This window comes from Odocoileus virginianus, chromosome 23 (genome assembly GCF_023699985.2).
Source record: "Odocoileus virginianus isolate 20LAN1187 ecotype Illinois chromosome 23, Ovbor_1.2, whole genome shotgun sequence".
Taxonomy (NCBI): Eukaryota; Metazoa; Chordata; class Mammalia; order Artiodactyla; family Cervidae; genus Odocoileus; species Odocoileus virginianus.
Genome location: NC_069696.1, coordinates 2,560,093 through 2,579,972, shown reverse-complemented (window position 1 = coordinate 2,579,972; position 19,880 = coordinate 2,560,093). Strand labels below are relative to the sequence as shown.

Sequence of the window (19,880 nt, the reverse complement as noted above, 5' to 3'; positions counted from 1 at the left end):
ATGCGGAAGGGCGGTGCTTGGGGAGGGCGTAAACTAACGCGCTCTTCTCAGAACGCATGTGCGGCAGCCGGAATGGCTGGCAAGGATTGGCGAGCCGCAGGATAGGCGGAACGCTCAGGGTTTGGTTTTGGGCGGGAATTGGAACGGCCGCGGCGGCTGCCTGCTAGGGCCTGAGAGCTGCAGGTTTCCAGCCTCGGAGGGGACCATGGTGCGGCCTGCGAGGTGAGTAGCTCATGGAATCAGGCAAGGGTAGGGAGGAAGGTCAGGAAGACGCTGTAGGCCGCGTTACCTGCACGGGATGGAGAGAAGGGCCCGAGGACCCAGGGTGGTGATAGTGGGACGAACAGGGAAACACTCCGGCCTCCAGTGAGAGCTCCCGCTCCTAGGAAGGGTCCTGTCAACCTAGCCGTTTCCTTCTCTTGGGCGTCCTTGACCGTTCCTGCCGTTTCTTTTACCCACCCCGTTCAACTAAGACCTGATTACGCTTTGCATTTTACTGAGCTCCTCAGTTCAATTCAGTGGCTCAGTCGTGTCCGACTCTTTGCGACCCCATGGATGGCATCACGCCAGGCCTCCCTGTCCATCACCAACTCCAGAGTTTACTCAGACTCAGGTCCATTGAGTCACTGATGCCATCCAACCATCTCAGCCTCTGTCGTCCCCTTTTCCTCCTGCCCTCAATCTTTCCCAGCATCAGGGTCTTTTCAGATGAGTCAGTTCTTTGCATCAGATGGCCTGTTGATTCATTTGTTGGTCACTATACTTCTTTCGGATAGAAAGTTTAGGTCTTCTCATTTTATCAGTTTAAACCTCTGGACCTGAAAGTCAGTTTGCCTGAGTCATACAGCTAGTAAGTTGTTGGGTAACAAGCAAATCTAAGCCAGCTGGCTCCAGATCCTCTGTGTTTTCCACCAAGTGCTGTTGGAAATTCTTCCTCTACTTTACCTCAGTCGAGCACCATGGAGACCTAGGGTCAGCCATTCATTTAGTAGAGTTTCGAATATACTTACTTCTGTGCTGGAAGTAGGTATTTACTAGGTATATATCCATATATTTGTGTGCTGGAGGTTGCATTCTAACGGGCTGAAAATAAACATGGCAGTATGAGAGAGTGAGAGGAAGGAAAGCCTTATTTTAATTTTCATTAAAAACTTTTTTGAAGTGTAGTTATCTATAATCTTGTGTCTCTGGTGTACTGCAAAGTGATTCAGTTTATATATATGTTTTATGTATATAAAACATATCTGTGTATACACACACACACATATGTATTCTTTTCCATTATGGTTTATTACAAGATACTGAATATAGTTCCCTGTGTTGTATAAGCTTTTTGCCTATCTGTTTTGTATATAATAGTTTGTATGTGCTAATCCCGAACTCCTAATTTATCCCTCCCACCACCTTTCCCATTTGGTAATCCGAAGTTTGTTTTCCATGTCTCTGAGGCTGTTTCTCAGACTCATCATGTTTTAAATGTCTATTGCATGGTGAGCCATGGAGAAGGAAATGGCAACCCACTCCAGTATTCTTGTCTGGAGAATCCTGTGGATGGCGGAGCCTGGTGGGCTGCTGTCCATAGGGTCGCACAGAGTTGGACACGACTGAAGTGACTTAGCATGCATGCATTGGAGAAGGAAATGGCAACCCACCCCAGCATTCTTGCCTGGAGAATTCCAGGGACAGAGGAGCCTGGTGGGCTGCCGTCTATGGGGTCACACAGAGTCGGACACAATTGAAGCACCTTAGTAGCAGCAGCAGCAGCAGCAGCATAGTGAGCATGAATTAACATTGGAAGAGATAAAAGAAAATGGCTTTTAGTATCAAGAAGTTGATAATTTAATACATCAGAATTCACATATAAAACAAAAGAATACATACAACAAGAACTTCTAAATGCCCAATGGCAATTAAACAGTGTATAAACTTTGTGTTAATTATATTGATTATTCCTACTTTATTATCTGAATTAACTTTTTTCCTTATCAAGTATAACAATGTTATATCTTTGCATAAAATGCAAATCATGTTTTTAATTTACATGTGCTTAAGTGAATCCAAACATTTTTATTTACTCAAGAGTATTAATGGCCTTAAAAAATGGAGGTGAGAAATTGACATTTGTATAAATAAAATTTCTGTCTTGGTCACAGGCATAAGAAGCCAGTCAATTACTCCCAGTTTGAGGATTCTGATAGTGATGGTAAGTAGCGTATCTTATTTCTTCGTTAAAGATTTGATAATTTATTTCCTTGGTTTATAGGATATAATGTGTATGTGGGGTGTGTATGTGTATGGCTAAGACATGGTTGTACCAATTGCATATAAGGAAGGTCTGGAGAAATAATTTTCTTAGCATTTAGGATAATTATGTTGATCACTACACTGACAAGAATTATTATTGGCATAAATCATAACCACACAGGGCCAGGAGAAATGATTTTTCAGGTCTGAACTACTCTAGATCCAGGGTCCCCCTATCTTTCAGAGATGCAGATGTGTCGCAGAATATAATGTAAAATCCCCATTGATGACAGAGTAGAGCAAGCCCCTGAGGAAGCTCAGGCTTAAGCTTTACCCTATTGTGTTATATATGTACTTGTCTTTGCTATTAAGAGAACTTTGGTCAAGAACTTTGAGAAACATGGTGTTAGGTTACATTATACTTCAAAGTAAGTTTTGTGTTTCTTTCTTAGACCTCTGGAGTTTTCTGGGAGTCAGATGTTTAGTAATCCCTTGGTTTGAAGGAATCTGTTTTTGCCTGGAACCCAGTCTTAGATGTGTCTAAGACTTGGAAGAGAAGAGTATAGAACATGACTTTCTAGCTTTTTACTCGTGTCATCAGTCTGTTGCAAAATAGGTATAAACTGCTGGCTGTATTCTGGAAACTGGTGTGGAGGTGGGGGAAAAGTCACAGATTATTGTATTTCTATATGGAGAAGCATAAAACACTTGTCGATAAATGGGAAGGTCCATGAATCAGACTGTGAGTACCTCGAAGGTATGCATACATGTCATGTATGCATTTGAAAGTTAGAGCAGCGGTTTTATGTTGAGTGTCAACAGAAGAACCACCTCAGTTCTGAGGATGCTAGAACAGAAAAACCCATGCAAACAGAATGGACTGGAAAACAACATCCCTTTGCCAAAAATAAAGTTACTGTGGTGGGATCGTAGGAGGGCTCTTAAGATGATGATACCACTGTAAAGGCTGCTACTGTAAAGTCCTAAGTAGGAGCTACTTTCTCTTCCTCCAGGTTCTGATTGCGTCTTACTTTACTTAGCTTGGTTGTTGTTTTAGGAAAGGTAATGAGGATGAGATGGTTGGATGGCATCACCAACTTGATAGACATGAGTTTGAGCAAGCTCTGGGAGTTGGTGATGGACGGGGAAGCCTGGTGTGCTGCAGTCCACAGGGTTGCAAGGAGTCAGACACGACTGAGTGACTGAACTGTACTGAATGGGTCTTTGAAAGAAAGTATTTGGCTGCATTATGAAATTTCCATAAAAATAATTTTCTTCCACTTGTCGACATGATAAAATTATACAGGGAATTTTATTGATTTTTCTAATGGTTTCAGAGGTTTTTAACTAATCATTTTTTTCTTTGCCACTTACATAATGCTAGCTTAGTGGCCCTTGTAGTTTTTCAGGGAGTTAGTTTTTGACAGATGGATTTTTTCTTTTTTTAAAAAAGTCACTAAAACAAAGTGAAAAGCTCGAGTGAAAATAAAGACAGTATACCAACTGTATTTTTTAGATTATGGAAAACAAACAGTTTGCTTATCTTTAAAACTTGAACACACATAGTAATGACTCTCAACTACCAAGAAAGTAAGTTTACCTTATTTTTTCCTTAGGAAAAGCAATTTCATATGTTCTTTTATTTTTAACTTTTGCATAAATAGATGATTTTGTTCCTGCAACCGCACCATCAAATAAGAAATCCAGAATAACACAAAAAGAGTTGAAACTAGAAAAACCAGAACCTAAGCTGAAGAATCTCCAGGAAAAAAACATCCCACTACAAGAGAAACCCCCTAAAAAAAGGTGAGAGGTAAGACATACAGTGAATATATGACATTAGATATGTTAATCTAAAAGAGATAAGTTCAAACTCTTGGTCTAAATTAGAACTTGAGCAGAATCATAGGTCTTATTTAATTCATATAGGAGGACAGGAATATACCACCAATCCCCTCTGGCTTTCTGAACTGCTTTAGGTTCATGAATGCATAGGGAAGTAACCATTTAAGTCATAATCACCAAGTTTACAAGGTATATCTTGCCCTTACAAGGAGACCTTGCACCTGGCTCTGAACTCCTCAGGTCTTACAAGGCTACCTTGTTTAAAGTTATATCTGTCAGGACAGTTTATAAAATTCAAAGCCACATTTCTCAATGAGATGATGGATGTTCCCTAAACTTGTCATCATTTGATGATGTATATGAGCCACATCATTGTGCCGCACACCTGAAACTTACGCAGTGCTGGATGTTAATTGTAGGTAGCTCAGGAAAACCAGGGAAAAAAAAGTGAAACCGTGTATTTCTCTACAGATAAAAAATATTTTCACTTTATGTTACTGAGTTTTGTCCAGCAGTGAGAAGGACCTGTAGTTTCAAACTAATCTTGGAGTTCCATTAGGTAGTACTTGGAGGCAGTTGGGGAGATGGAGGGGAGGAATCCCTGAGAGGCCCCAGACTTGCAGTGTGGAGAGGAGGTGGCTGAGGAGGGATTCTGACAAGTGGAACATGGCACATGTGATGGTTCACCGCTCCAGTAGCATGAGGAAACTTCCTTAACAGAGAGAAACTTACCCCACATCATTCTCTTCACTTTTGATTCTTTGTTTTTGAGCTTCTTGTACTATCTTTAAAATACAGTTTAAAAACAACCAATGGATGGGAAAAAAGATTTGCAAATCATATGATCCATTAGGGACTTGCATCTAGAATACATAGGGAACTCTTACAACCCAACACTACAAAGGATCATGACCCAATTTAGAAATGGGCCAAGGACTTGAATAGACATTTCTTTAAGGAATATATACAAATGGCCAATAAACACATGAAAAGATGCTCACCTTCCGCAGCCATCAGGGAAATAAATACAAATCTAAACCCCAGTGAGACCATATGACACACCCACAGGAATGGCTGGAAGCAGAAAGACAGATAGTAGCAAGTGTCGAGGAGGATGTGGAGAAATGGAAACTCTCATGCATTGCTGCTGGGAACATAAAATGGTGCACCCTCATTGGAAAACAGAGTAGCAGTGTCCCGAAGTGTAGAGTTATTATACGACCCAGCTAGGTATATGCCCAAGAGAAATAAAACTCTGCCCACACAAAAACCTATACCCAGATATTCATAGGAGCACTAATCATAATAGCCAAAAATAAAATGTCAGTAACCCAAATGCCTGTCGATTAATGACTGGATAAATAAAATGCAGTATACCCACACAGTGGAACCTTATTCAGCAATGAAAATAAATGAAGTCCTGATACATGCCGCAACATGGACGGACCTTGAGGACATCATGGTGAGCCAAAGAAGCCAAGCACAAAAGGCCTCATTTTATGTGATTCTGTTAATATTAACATGGAAAACCTGGAACAGACAAGTCCATGGAAACAGCCCGTAGATTAGCACTTGCCAGATGCTGGGGAGGGAGAATGGGGGCTGACAGCTAATGGGTATGGAGTTTCTTTCTGGGATGATGAAAATGTTCTGAAGTTAATAGTGGCTGTAGCTTCACAGCTCTCTGAATATACTAAACACTGCTGAATTGTAGGCTTCAAAGGCTGCATTTTACACTGCGTGACTTATATCTCAATAGAACTTATTATTTTAAAAAATACTAAATCCTTCAAGGTACATCTCAGCATCTCCTTTATGTAACCTTTTCTGTCTGTCTTTTTACATTCCCTTCTTAAACAGTGGAGCACTCTTGACCACCTTGAACAGGAGGCATGATGATCTGTTTACATGGGATAATTATTCCAGGACTTTCTTTCCTACCTCCTCATTAACTGCAGACTCTGAGGGCACTTCTAGTGTCCTGTCTCGTGCAGTGCCTCACACAGAGTAAGTGCTTACTGAGATACTTGTCAGAATCCAGATTGGGCAGAGAAGATGTTAAAAATATATATATATACACACACACATATAGAGAGAGAGAGAGAAAGAGAGAGAGTAATTTCAGTTGAATATAGAAGCTGTAATAGCTGCCTAAGGAGGTGTGGCCGAGATCACGGAAGATTCCTAAGCAGAAGTGATGTTTGACTCACGTCTGCTCTCACTTGGGCAGGTGCTTCGCACCTGGACAGGGCTGGTGGTGAGGAAGAGATGCCACAATGACAGGGACACCGTCACCCACTGCCCCTGTCTATTCTGTTCTGGTGGGTCCAACATGACACTTAAGTTTCAGGAGGTGGAATGTTAAAGTCCGTTATGATAACGATCATTGTGTAAAAACATCTTCCTGAGGTTGGAAACTCTCAGCTAACCTCTCTCAAGGTTTGCTGTTTAGTTGAGACTGATAGTTTAAAAGCTCATTAGTATTTATGTGTGTTTTAGGATGGCTTTGGACGACAAACTCTACCAGAGAGACCTAGAGGTCGCACTGGCTTTGTCGGTGAAGGAGGTTCCAGCCGTCACCATTGATGTGGAGCAGTCTCAAGGCAAGTGTAACTTTATCTTCTGTAATTATCTTTGAAATCTTCTTACCCCTTTTGTAATCAATTCTTTGGATGAGCTTGTACAGGGGGAAGGATGTACTTTTAATACTTTGGACTATAAAATGAGCAGTTTGCAGAGGGTACTGCTGGATTAGTTGCTTATTCCATTACATAACCCTCATCCACACACAAATATCTCTCTGCCTAACACTCAGGGTCCACTTGAGGACATGGACTGTGACCCTGGATCCAAAGTTTGTCTTCGTACACAGTGAAAATGTAATTTCTTGGTCAAATAAATTGACCTCTACATCCTAATGGCCCACTTCCTTTCTCTCCAAATTGCAATTAGTTAAGCATCATCTAATATCTTTATTTATTCAGAAAGGTAAAAGTACTAATTTGGTGAGCAAGCTCAGTAGACTTAATAGGTTTATGACTGCTGACTTTTTCTGTGGATTTTTCTTCTTTGATTTTTCTGGCAACTAGGAAGCAGATGGCAATATTGATATCCTGGAGAGACAGAAATCATTATTCTTGGAAAAAACATTCATGTTGCTAAAATGCTTTCTGGATTAAACTACTTTGGCCTAACTTCTTTTTTGTTGGAGGTTATTTTAAACACATTCCCTTATTTAAAGGGTAAAGATGTTTAAGTCAATAGTGCCTGCTGTTTGACAATCAGTGAGATAGTTTTGATTAGAGGGGCCTTTATCAAAGAAACTTAAGAGAATTGTCTTACACCTAAAATTGAGAAAATGACAATCTCTTTCCTATAAAGGATTGTGACATGTGTAACAGGATTTCCTTCTCTGAGAGTCATGTATTCCATAGCATTAGGATCAATACTCTAGATCATTTTAAAGTTATAATAATGATTGAAGAGTATTTACATTAGTAAAAGCACAAATCTGCCTACACAGGGATGATGGTTAACATTTATGAACTGTTTCCTATGTTCTGGGCACCACAATAAGTAGTTTCCACATTCAGCCAACATCTAATTCCCCACAGGAGCCTCATTTAATCCCCACCCTGTTTCTATGTCTCATTATGGATGAGGAAATTAAGTCTTGTAAAGGATAAGCAGCCTCCCCCTGGTATGTAGCTAATTTAAGAGCCTGAATTTGAACTTAGGTCCCATTAAAGTTTGCGTGATTTCAGAGCCGAAAGTCCTAATCTTAGAGTAGTTTTGCCAAGTCGAATCAGTGTGTTAGTTTGAGTTTGGTTCATGTGTCTGTATCTAAATGCTATCAGATTTTAGCGCTTCTCTTCCTGCTTCTAGCCCCTGGTTGATTAGGGTGCATCTGCATGTTCCTTCTTCCTGATATCCAGGCTTTGACAAACATGGCAAGAGGGAAACAGAAGCAACGAGTAAGTCTCCTCGTGTCTCCAACTGCAGTGTAGCCAGTGATTATTTAGGTAAGTTTTTTATACTAATAATATTTATTTTTTCCATCATCATTTTTCTAACTCTTACTTAAATTCTTGAACTAAAACTGGAACCAAGGTCTTCACATTTGTGAAGTTTCTCTTTACCTCTTCGTCTCTTTCTGTATTCAGTCTTTCACTGCAGACCTGGTTTCTTCCCTGGTGTAAGGTCATGACTGCCCCTGACTTCTAGTTGACAGCAGTTGAACCCTGAAGAAAGGGGCTGCATCTTCCCAGTTCAGCTTGAAAACTTTTGGGGAAAGACTCTCAATTTGGGTCTTGGACTTATGCTTAACTCAGACTGCTGCCAGGAGATTGATGTACTGTATTGACCAGACTGGGCTCTGTGATCTGTTACTGGAAGCACAGGAAGGATGCAGCTGGGCAGATTTTTTAGAAAAGCAAGTGTAACGAAAGTCTACTTTGCAGTTCGTTAGATGATGATGTTGTTTAGTCGCTCAGATGTGTCTGACTCTGCAACCCTGTGGACTAGACCCCACCAGACTCCTCCGTCTCTGGGATTCTCCAGGCAAGAATACTGGAGTGGTTAGCTATTCCCTTCTCCAGCGGATCTTCCTGACCCAGGGATCAAACCCAGGTCTCCTGCATTGGCACGTGGATTCTTTACCACTGAGCCACCTGGGAAGCCCCTCTTTAGATGTTACCTGGCACAAAAACTTTCTTTTTTTTTTTTTTTTAATGTCCTGAAGATCTAGATAAAATCACTGAGGAGGATGATTCTCAGGGCACTCCACAGAGAAGGAAGGCAGCCTCCCAAGCCGTGGTCCAGCAGAGGAAGATTCTCTTGGAAAACAGTGATGATGATGGAGCTGACGACTCTGAGCCAGACTTTGCAACTGGTAGGTTATGTCTTCACTCAAGCTCCACTCTATGGAGAGTCAGTCAGAAGTTCCCGGAGACTCCTGCTATGTGCAGAACACTGCTGAGCGTTGGCTGTGCAAATTTGAGGAACACAGGACAGTTAAATTCAGCTATGCTTTTGGCGGAAAAGCTTTATCCGGAGGTGAACTTTAAGCTGTGCCTTGAAAAATGAGTAGCATTTAGGGGTGAAATAGCACTTCTGACTGATGGAAAGGCTTAGACCACAGACCACAGAACAGGCAAGTACATACACAAGAGCTCAGTGACATTAGAGATTTCTCAAAGAAGTAAAAATGGAACTGCCTTACAATCCAGCAGTTCCACTCCTAGGTATTTATCTGAAGAAAACAGGAACAGTGATGAGAAAAGATATATGCCCGCTGCATTCACTGCAGCGTTATTTACAATAGCCACGACACGGAAGCAACCTAGGGGCTCGTCAGTAGATGAAGGGATAAAGGAGATGTGGTACATATGTATGTTTGTATGTATGTATATTGGGGTTGTTCGTCTACATTTATTCAGCACATATTTGGGTTTCTATTTTGGATGCTGTGTTCTTGACACTAGAGCACAGAAAACCAAGAGCTGAGGTGTCAAGTGTTGATGGTTTATGTACTAGTAGATACTTAAGAATTCATAGATTCCCAGAAGTATCCTTTGTCTTCTTGCCTCACTTGTGGACCAGAAAGACTGTCTCTTTTCCAGTTCTCTGAGAGCTGGTTTGGTTTTCCTCGCTGCATTGTTACAGCCCCCCCAAACTCATGTGTGGCTGTGCTTTCCATCAAACGCCGCGCGGTCCCGCCCCAAGAACAAGCCTTTTGGCCTCCGGGGGCAGCTTGTCGGGGGGAGGTGGTGACCACCCTCCAGCCTGTGCTGTGGATGCCTCACGCACAGTCTCCCTCCTCCCAGCCTCCTGACTCCTTCTGAGTCCCCCACCCCAAGAGAGCGCAAGTCCACGCTGTCCTGTGGGTCCGGAATCCCCTTTGGATCCCCATCCAAGCCTGCTTTACCTGCCATGGAAGGACACCCGTGTTCCCTGTCTTGCTCGGTGTACTTCAAGGAGCGGTACAGCCAGTTTATTTTCTTCTGCCCTAAGCTGAGAATGGCTCCCTCTCCTATCCCCTCAGCTGATGGTTTATTATACTTGAATGTGCTGCTGGAATCATCTCAGACAGCCTGCATTATCTGGAGCAGGGTCCCTTTAAGTGACATTTCAGAATTTCCCCCTGCATCGGCTCACCCTAGATGAGAGAATGCACCTTTTGTGACCTTCAGTAGGGAAAGAAAAGTGAAAAGGGGAGAATCAAGGCTTCTCCTAAGGACATATAAAGCTCTCCCAAATCCATAACCCAGTGTCTGGGTTTTTAGATTGCCCAGGAGGAGATGCTGATGCTTGGGATTCTGGGTGTCCTGTCGCTGCCCCTCCAGTTTATGTACATAGAGTCCTAGCCTGGCCTATAGTCTGTCCCCTCAAGCCAAAAGAGAATACGTAAAATGCCATGGCTGTTGAGCTTACAGGAAGCCATGCCTCCTGGACTCTGTTCTGAAATTCTAGAGAAGCTTCACCACCTGCCTTCCCAAATCCAGATCCTCTTGGGACTCCAGAAATAATTACTTGATTTTGCCAGGTGCTATTTATATTGATAGCAGCCTTCATGCAATCTGCTGGCCTTATATAGTAATTCTGTATAACCTGGTAACTGTTATGTGAATACGTGGGTTGATCATCTGTTTTTAAAATTGTGTTAGTGTGGGAAGAATGACAGATAAGGACATCACAGTTTGAGATCATAATGACATAGTTGATTTAGGCAGAGGCCATCAGCGAGAGGTTGATGAGCATCTTTACAACGGGGATTCAAGCCAGGCATCCGCTGACCCCACTGGGAGCCGGGCAGCCACACGTTCTGTGCTCTCAGACACGAGTGACACCGTAGGCCGAGCAGAGCATCACCTAGGAAGTGTGTTTATTGCCTGTAATAACTCAGTCTGCACAAGAGCCCCGTGGTGGAGGCAGTAGGGTCCTCCCCATCTTATCCATGGGAAACTGAGGCACAGTGATGTCAGGGGCCTGTCTGAGGTCAAGGACACGTAAGTGAGGGGCCCGGATGCACACCCAGGCACTGTGCCTTGTTCGGCCCCTGGAGATGGCATGACACTAGGGGGACGGGGATTGTGTGCAGAAGGTGACACTGGGGCCCCGGAAGCCCCGCGTCTTCCAGCAGAGGTGAGCAGGGGTGTGATCTGTTTCAGGTGAAGACTCTGAGGGTGACTCTGATTTTAGTGGGAGTGAAGACGATGAAAGCTTCACCGTGAGAAAAAGTAAAGTTAAAGAAACCAAACGGAAAGAAGTAAAGGTGAAACCTCCAGCCGAAAAGAAGGCGAAGCCTAAACCCAAGCGTGTTGCTGGGGGTAAGCCAGTCCCTCACACGTCCTTCACGCCGGACACGGGCCTGCTTTCCCTAGAGTGCTTCCCCACTCTGCCCTTAGTCTCCCTAACTGTGGGGTGTTCCTTTCTCGTCACAGCCCGGGGAGGACTGCAGGCCACGGCAGGGCGGGCAGAAGGCTGAGGGGGCCCTGAGCAGCTCCTGTCCCCTGCATCTCACAGCCACAAAACTGAGGCTCTCAGAGGTCAGACCACGGGTTGGATTCTTACGGCTAAGCGATGGCTGGAACTAGCCCCCAGCTTTCTCCATGCAGGGCCTGGATCTGTCCATTAGACACATTTTCTCCAAGCGATTGAACGGGGAGGAGGCGCATCTCATTTGCCGCTGTCGCACATGACCGGTGTTGAAGGGGAGAACCCTCCTGTCTGTGTTTAGGGCCCTTTGGTTTCTTTAGAAGGATTTAGTTAGAAGAAACCAGTTTTACAAGACAGCTTCTGAAACTAGTGATGACCTGAACGTGGAATAGTTGTTTCTTGTGTGAAAGAAGTTGGGATGTTTGTGAGTTCATAATACATTAATAGATTACTGTAAAGTATAACTTCCTTAAACCTGATTTGTTTTTCTTACTGATAGAGTTTTTACGTCTCAGTTGTTTAATATATGTATAGTATTTGAAACTATTGTTCAGACCCCATTGCTAAGGATGGCCTTTGTCTCACCTCTCCTTGAACAGATCAGTGCTGAGTACTGGTGCCGAGTACTACTGAGAAATGAGAACTAAGTATTAATAGAGTCCCGTAATTTTTCCCTTGATAGAGAAAACTGTAAGAGCTGAGGTAGCCAATACAGTAGCCACTAGCCAAAGTAGTTCTATCACACTTAAGTTATTAAAATTAGGTACAGTTTGAAAGTCAGTTTCTTGGCTTTGCTGCCACATTCCAAGTGCCCACCTGACTGTGGCTTGTGGCTCCCAACGTGTTGGACAGCACAAGATACCGGACATCCCCATCGTGGCAGCGAAGCCTTAGGGGCCGTGCTGACTGCAGGAGTGCAGACGGTAACAGGAGGAGTACATGTGAAGGTGTTCACGTCCACGGGCACCCAGATGCTGCTGAGGTGTCTCGAAGCAAGCGTTATCTGAAAGAGACTTTGTATCCTACTTCTTCTCCCGCCATCAAAAACAAACCCAAACCCACTCCCATTCTGTATTCCTTCTCAGACAGTGTGTCCATGATGGGAATTTGCGAGTCCTGATTATTCCCCTGTCTCCAGCACCCTCCTCCTTTCTAATGACTGAAAGCTCTCCACTCTGCTGTTTTCCGCACTTTCTCCCGCTTCATTCATTCCCGATTCGTTCCCGATCCCCTCTCACCTGGGCCACCACGGAGCCACCTAGGTGCTCTGCCTTTACACTGCTCTTGGTGAGATGCTTCTAAACATACAGATCCATGCGGCTTGTAAGTTCCCCCAGGCCCACCTCTAGGTTCTGTCATCTCTCGTACCACACTGCAGTGTACATATCTCTTTACTTTTCTGCTGTTTCTACCAGAGTCTAGTGAGGGGACCATACATTCCCTGGGAATAGGATACTCTGAGACCCAGGAGCCTGATACATTCAATACTTCATGACACATTGTGACCGGACACTGTTGTGTGAGTAACAAGTGTGGACTCTAGACTCAGACGTGGTTTCCACTTCCGGCTCAGATGCTTACTAGCTCTCAGACTACAGGCCGACTGTCTAATCTCTCTGTTTCCTTAACTGACAGTGGGGAGAGTCATTTCTGTATTGGAGCTGCCCTCAGGGTTAAAGGTAGTGTTAAAGGATATACTTACCATACTTCCTAGCATAGAAGTGCTCAGAAAGGATGGCTGTTCCTACGCCCTCTATAAATGTTGATTAATGAGAGTTTTCTGGATTTACGACTCTGCTTCTTTAATTTCTATAAGCTGATGGAACTGTATAATTTTCACACATGCATGCTAGACTTCATTCTTGCTCTGTGACCCCTGTTTTATGTATATTTTCAAACAAGTGACTTCAGTAGACTGCACTCCAGCTGCCGTCAAGTCAGAATCTCGGTCCTCACCAAGAAAGGGTTCTGTCTCTTCAGAGGCCAGTAGGATGCCTTCACAGATACTCAGTCCTGCAGCAGAAAGCACGAGACCTAAGTGGGTCCCACCAGGTATGTGCAGTGTTCTTATTTACTACTCAAGGGCAGGGACTTGGAAAATTGCCACAGGTAGTTATATTTTTCTTGTAAATGTTATGAATGAGCACTTCCTCATATTATTACACAGTCTTCAAAACTAAGGTTTTTAATTGCTGCATTTATTCATCACTGTTATTCCCTTATATTTGAGCATCCAAGTTGTTTATTATTTCTTCTTGGTGATAAATAAGGTTGCAATTAGCATAGACACCCTTATTTTAGAAATCTGAGCACATCCCTGGCTATTTCCTAGGATAAATTCCTAGTAGTAGAATTACAGTGAGAGAGTACCAGCATTTAAGATTCCTGATACATATGAATGAATGTTTGTTGACAAATCTCTTTGCTCAAGACCTGCTGACCCCTGCAGTGTGGCAGAAACCTCAGGAATTCCAGCATTTAGCAAACTTGACCTTCAACGGTTACACGCTCGGCTTCTCTTTGTTTTCTTTTGCTCCACAGCCCAGTTTCATGATCCTTTATGGTTCTTGACATCCCTAAAACCCTAGTCCAGGCCCTGCTCATTTCACACCCAGACTGGTGGTGACTTCCTGCCAGTCCCTCTCCACTTCCCCTCATCCAGCCCAGGAGTCCTCTGTAGTGGAGCAGCTGCGTTGTTCCTTCAGCACCCTGTGTGTGCACTTCTGTCCAGCTTCCTCCCTCTGGGATGGCTTTCTTCACGTGTCTACTCTCCTTTGCTGAGTCATTCCAAGTCTCCTGGGGTTTCCAATCCTCCTTCTCCATGATGTCCTTTGGCTGGTCCACAGTGGTCACTCCCCTAAGGATGACTGACTATTCACAGATGGATGTGGGCCTGAGACTCCATGGTTGCTTCATTTCTCTGTGGCCTCATTTCATCATCTGAAATGGGTTATCACATCATCATCATTATCACAGTGGCAGGCACTGTGTAATCTTTAAAGTTTACAGGTTTCAAAATTTTAAGATTTTAGGGAGGACTTAAAAAGTTTTTGGAGAAGGAAAGGAGAAAGATTATTTACTGAAATAATGATGCTGTTTCAGTTCAAGGGTACTTCTTAAGTCTGTTTCTTCTGAGAATGGTGATTCCTCAACAAAAGAAATTTTAAAGAATTGATATAATGAGTTACAGAAGTTTGAAGGCAGCATAAGCCAAAAGATGAGATAACAGAGTGATGGCTGAAGAGTCGTCATCTTAAAACACAGAGTGCTTGCAGACTCATTGTGTGGACGGCGGGGCGGGTCAGGTGCTGGCCGCGAGGGCCCGGGGCCGGGAGCAGGCTTCAGTGAGCAGGTGTCGTGCCCTTTGTGAGGAGGCCGCGCTGCCCTGCTCCCCTTGCCTGTTCACACGCGGGACGATGGGCCATGTATTTCCATGTCTTGAGCTTTTCAAGAGAAGCCAGGAATCCACATTTCAGTGGGAAATCTACTAGTTCGTAAAAATGAACTTAAAAGTCGACCAATCATACCTGGGAGCAGGATTTGACTATCAGATGGCCAGCTGGTCTCCTGTCTTACACAAACTTGAGAAGACCAGCGAGTCTCCAGTGGGAAAATGAGCCAAGGACATAAACGTACCGCTGCCCCCAAGAAATACCACCAGAAACAAATATGAAAAGAGTGGCAATCTCAGTGGTAATTAAGGAAACATAAAATGATAAAATACAATTTTATACCTCTCAAGCTAGAAAATAATAAAACTGTCAACCAGTGCATCTGGGTTGTGGGGTAGCAGGTGTAATTATTATAAATTTGTAATCCTTTTATAGGACAGCTTAACAGGAACCATAAAAATAAACTTGTCTTTTGATTTCAGAGCTACTTTTGGGAATTTATTCTTACAAAGAATTCAAAAGAAGAAAAAGTAATAAGTTGTCAGTTTTTTTATAACCATTTATAGAAAAGTGGTGAAAAATTAGAAACAACCCAAAAGTTTTTTGTAGGAATTTTATCAATATATGACGCATACATGCAATTAAGAATAATAAATCAGATGGCTAGACTCATGGAAATGTTTATAAAACCTTTGTATGAAAAAATTATACACAGTTGTACTTTTTATGGTTATACTCCGTATCAACTACAAACGTATATGTGGATAAATTCTGAAATTTAATACTCTATGGAAATAATCAGTCCATTAGTGTGATAGCATAAATGAAATGTGTAAATAAAGAAAAATGGTACTTATCAAAGTTATTTACTGTTTGAAAAATAGACTCTTTAAGGAGTATTTGTAAAAGTTACAGAATTTTTTAAAATGTATTAGATTTGCTACTACTTTAGAAATTATAATTACATTTTTTTAAATGCCTTTACAGTCAGTGTTTTTTGCTCTCAACTTTCCTATTTAGTTTTCACGTTTAAAGTTGTGGTGTCATTACACTGGCCTCTGGGGATGTTTGCTATCCGACATGCTTTCTGCTCTCTAGTACTTCCCACTCTTTTGCTTGAACTTGATAGAACCTACGTAGGACAAGGAAATGGCAATGCACTCTAGTACTCTTTCCTGGAAAGTCCCATGGGAGGAGCCTGGTAGGCTCCAGTCCATGGGGTCGTAAAGAGTCGGACTCGACTGAGCAACTTTACTTACTTCTGCTGGCCTCTCCTGTTTCATAGACTGATCTTTGTGAAGAGATGTCTGACATGCTCAGCATCAGGTGACATGTTTCCTTGCAGCCATGTCCGGAAGCAGCAGCCGTAGCCCCCTGGCAGGAGTGGCCGTGAAATCTCCGAGTCAGAGCCTCCGCCTCGGCCTGTCCCGCTTAGCACGGGTTAAACCTCTGCATCCAAACTCCACCAGTAGCTGCGTGTAGCCACAGGAAGATATTTGATTAAGAAGCTCTCATTCATATAAGTGGGTTTATATTTGAGGAGGGAATTGTAATATAAAGGAATCCTTCAATGTCATGTAAATTACCTCTACCTGTTTTGTGACTATTCTCTGCAAAGCTTCCTGAGACTTCAGCAAGAGTTTTGTTTATGTGAATTCTCTTGGAATGTCCTTTCCTTCTGAAGAGCATATTCTCCCCCCTCAGTGGATATAAGCGGTCACTGTCATCACCGTGTCAGTGTGACACGGAGGAGGTCCATGTTACTCGCTGCTCATTGCCAGTAACAGGATGCTGCTTCCTGCCTTTGTCGAGTTGATGGTACCTGAACGTTGTGTGCAGAGTTTATCTCGAAAGAGGAAGATTCCCACTTCTCCCAGGAATGTTTCTACACTGACAACTACTGTCAGTTTTATTGCCACGATGTTTCATACTTTAGCCAAATATTTTTATAATAAGAATTCAGAATTATTTTCCACATTAAAGCAGTTGCTGTACTATAGTGTATGTCTCCTACCTAGAAGTATTAATAGATGGTTATGTTATAGCAAATAAAATTTCGTGACATTTCATGAAGGCTTCATTGTCAAAACCTTTGATAAAAGTGGAAAAGTTTTGATATGCACTTTCCCTTGATACCATTGCATCCTTCTGTCTCTATCTACATTTCATGATAAGTGCTCTACAAAAGAAAAAGAAAGTTATTCTTTTTGTTGTAAATAGAAAGAGGAAGAGCTGTTTCTTAAAGTCATCACTGTATGTGAAGCCCATGTTTTAGCAGGTGGCTATCAAGGTTGTCATCCCTGTTGTATTAGCATAGCTCTTCAGGAAGCTTAGATATGCGTTCACTGTGAATATAAGAATATTAGATGTTTTTTTATTTACAGTGAAAATTTCAACCAGCTCCTGATCACTTTTTAATAAAAATTCTTTGAATTTTAACCATTAAAAATGTATATAATACCTAGTTCTTGGTTTATGAAATATGTTAATGTGAAAATAAGTAATTCACACTTATGATTAAAGTGAACATTTGCCTACTGCTGCTGTGTATATTTTTTCTTGTCTGGTATAAATTTTATACTGTGGTGCATCCCCAACCCACCCCACCTGGCTGGAAGCATGCTTTCCAGGAACATGGGGTTGAGGGACTCTGTATGCTGCAGTTTAACAATAAACACTAAGAGCTATACTGTGCTAGTGCTGATGTCATTGATTAATCACCTGGGCCAGCTTGATGACCCTGTTATCTCTGTGTGTGGTATTAACCTACCTATTGAAAATTACCTTAAAGTGTGTCCAGACTGGCTTTGCAGAAAACACTCATGATCGTTCTGGTGTCAAACCCAGGGTACATTTTCTCACCATCTTACAGACGCTGCTCATCGGACCCTGCTTAACACGCTTTATTTCCTGGGCCATAGCACACCACTCGTGTACTTTTCTCCCCGCCTACTCATTGCTTTGTGGCTTGCTAATGTTCGGTGTCTCCCACACCCACTGCTCTCACCACCCTATCATATTTTGTGTGAGTCCATTCTTTCCCTGGTGGCTCAGATGGTAAAGAGTCTGCCTGCAATGCCGGAGACCCGGGTTCGATCCCTGGGTTGGGAAGATCCCCTGGAGAAGGAAATGGCAACCCACTCCAGTATTCTTGCCTGGAAAATCCCATGGACAGAGGAGCCTGGTAAGCTACGGTCCATGGGGTCGAAAAGAGTTGGACGCGACTGAGCGACTTCACTAAAAGTTTGGTGTCACCCACACCCACTGCTCTCACCACCCTATCATATTCCATGTGAGTTCATTCTTTCCCCCTGCTCCTTTTTTCTTTCAAAACGTGAGTAACTTCAAGTTGCCGCAGTCACCTAGGTGACAGTGCTGCCAGTCAGGCTCTTCAGCCCAGAACTTGCTCTTGATGCAGCTGTGTTGCCTGGCCCCTTGATCATACGTCATCACTAAATCGGTGACATCCCCTCAACCCAGGCATCTTCCCTCTGTAGTTCCTATTAGTAAACAGCATCACCATCAGGCAGCTGAGGGGCCTGGGGCACTTGCTCCCTGCACATCCCATACGGTCAGCGAGCTCTAGTCCATTTCCGGCTCTGTCTTTCCAGGTGCCGCTCTTTCTCTGGCACTCCCATCACTTACTGCTTCTAAGGGGCATCCTTGCCTTGATGAGCAAGCTGCTCTGTCTTCCTTTCAACCCATTAGAGCCAGAGGCAGTTTCCTAAAACAAAATCTGAGAACACCCGTCTGCTTAAAACCCGCACACACTCCTCAACCTGTTTAGTTCACAAGCTATTTAGAATCAGGCTGGCTCCTTGTCCCCTTCGTCAGCCTTGTCCCCTGCTACCCATGTGTACCTTTGACCCTTGCCACACCACACTGGGTGCTGGCACCTGAGGCTCTGGGTTTTCAGATGATTCTATTTGCCTTTTTCCCGTTGCTAATTCCTTCTTGTGCTAGAAGACCCACACCCACCTCGGCTGTTTCAGAAAGCTTTATCTGAATGTCTGTTTCCTCCATGGACCACATTGTATGTCTCTAGGTAACTGCTGTCGTTCAACTATTTCGTTTTCCTGCTTTTAAAAGCTGGTGCAGAGTAAGTGCACAAAAAAATGTTCCTCTGACGAATAAATCCTATCCAGAACCTTCACTGTGTGCTGATAACCCCGGGTTTTGCCTTTAAGGAAGAGTCTTACACAGATAACTTGACTAGATGACATTTGTATCAGTTTAGGAGCTTTTTTCTTCCCTGGTGGCTCAGAGGCAAAGCCTCTGCCTCCAATGCGGGAGACCTAGGTTTGATCCGTGGGTCAGGAAGATCCCCTGGAGAAGGGAATGGCAACCCACTCCAGTACTCTCGCCTGGAAAATTCTGTGGGCTACAATACATGGGGTCGCAGAGCCGGACACGACTGAGCGACTTCACTTTCACTTTCTGATAACCCCACACTTTTGTGAAGGGGGAGAGAGTGAGGGGTCGCTTCATGAGCCTGTTGCATCAACTGGAATCTCTCTAACCTGAGAATGTCCTTCAATTCTTGTCCCAAACTTTAAAGACCGGAGGCAAGAGAAGAGGAGCAGGAGGAAAAGAGCTGTCTCTCTCGGCTGAGGTGAAAGGTGGTTTGGGACCAGCCCAGAGCCCCAGCCTTTCAGCTCAGGAGTCACAAAAAGGGCGGAAACAGTTTCTATAGCGACGGGAGCAGGGTGTGGCCCTACACCGGCTCTCGCGGCTACGGGTCCCAAACCGGCAGCTCCCGCAGTCTGCGCAGGCCCGATGCAGCTCCTCCCGCCTCCCTCCCACACAGGCACCAAGTAAGGGGCGGGGCGGGGCGGGGGGACACGTGGGGGCCACGGGGGCGGAAGGTGGGGCGCGCGAGTGACAGGATGCAGGAAAAGAAAAGGGCTGCGGGTCGGAGGAGAAAAAGGCAGGTGTGAATGCGGGGAGGAGGCAGGTACTATT

The 19,880-nt window shown here is 43.7% G+C and overlaps 2 protein-coding genes and 1 long non-coding RNA gene across 8 annotated transcripts in view; 2 read left to right on the top strand and 1 right to left on the bottom strand.

The window, feature by feature from the left end:
• Positions 1-39: 39 nt before the first annotated feature.
• Positions 40-17,607, top strand: RAD51AP1 (RAD51 associated protein 1). 4 transcript variants are annotated; one of them, XM_070453151.1, is made up of 10 exons: positions 40-222; positions 2,154-2,203; positions 3,909-4,050; positions 5,950-6,096; positions 6,589-6,692; positions 8,025-8,111; positions 8,831-8,980; positions 11,259-11,417; positions 13,429-13,578; positions 16,204-16,291. In XM_070453151.1, the coding sequence occupies exons 1-10, from the start codon at positions 206-208 to the stop codon at positions 16,206-16,208; spliced, it is 1,011 nt and encodes a 336-aa protein (XP_070309252.1). In that variant the 5' UTR covers positions 40-205; the 3' UTR covers positions 16,209-16,291. The 4 variants fall into 4 exon arrangements, with proteins under 4 accessions (XP_070309252.1, XP_070309253.1, XP_020725447.2 ...); XM_020869788.2 differs by having other exon boundaries at positions 41-222; positions 16,264-17,607; XM_070453152.1 differs by lacking the exons at positions 13,429-13,578; positions 16,204-16,291 and adding an exon at positions 11,532-11,990.
• On the bottom strand, positions 12,256-19,580 carry LOC110122327 (uncharacterized). 2 transcript variants are annotated; one of them, XR_002309198.2, is made up of 4 exons: positions 19,439-19,580; positions 16,178-16,390; positions 13,229-13,539; positions 12,256-12,539 (listed from the first exon to the last, which is right to left on the bottom strand). It is a non-coding gene; the product is annotated as an uncharacterized lncRNA (long non-coding RNA). The 2 variants fall into 2 exon arrangements; XR_002309197.2 differs by having other exon boundaries at positions 12,256-12,529.
• The window catches only part of DYRK4 (dual specificity tyrosine phosphorylation regulated kinase 4), a 47,067-nt gene continuing 45,236 nt past the window's right edge, over positions 18,050-19,880 (top strand). For both annotated transcript variants that reach the window (XM_070453149.1, XM_070453148.1), the window contains exon 1: positions 18,050-19,732. In XM_070453149.1, coding sequence (XP_070309250.1) covers positions 19,695-19,732 — 38 coding nt within the window. In that variant the 5' untranslated portion in view covers positions 18,050-19,694. The remainder of the gene's footprint in view (positions 19,733-19,880) is intronic.

Excerpts from the sequence above, each read along its gene's own strand:
- RAD51AP1 (XM_020869788.2), top strand. Across the intron at positions 6,693-8,024 it reads TGATGTGGAGCAGTCTCAAG|GCTTTGACAAACATGGCAAG; the intron begins GCAAGTGTAACT and ends CCTGATATCCAG. Across the intron at positions 8,112-8,830 it reads TGTAGCCAGTGATTATTTAG|ATCTAGATAAAATCACTGAG; the intron begins GTAAGTTTTTTA and ends AATGTCCTGAAG.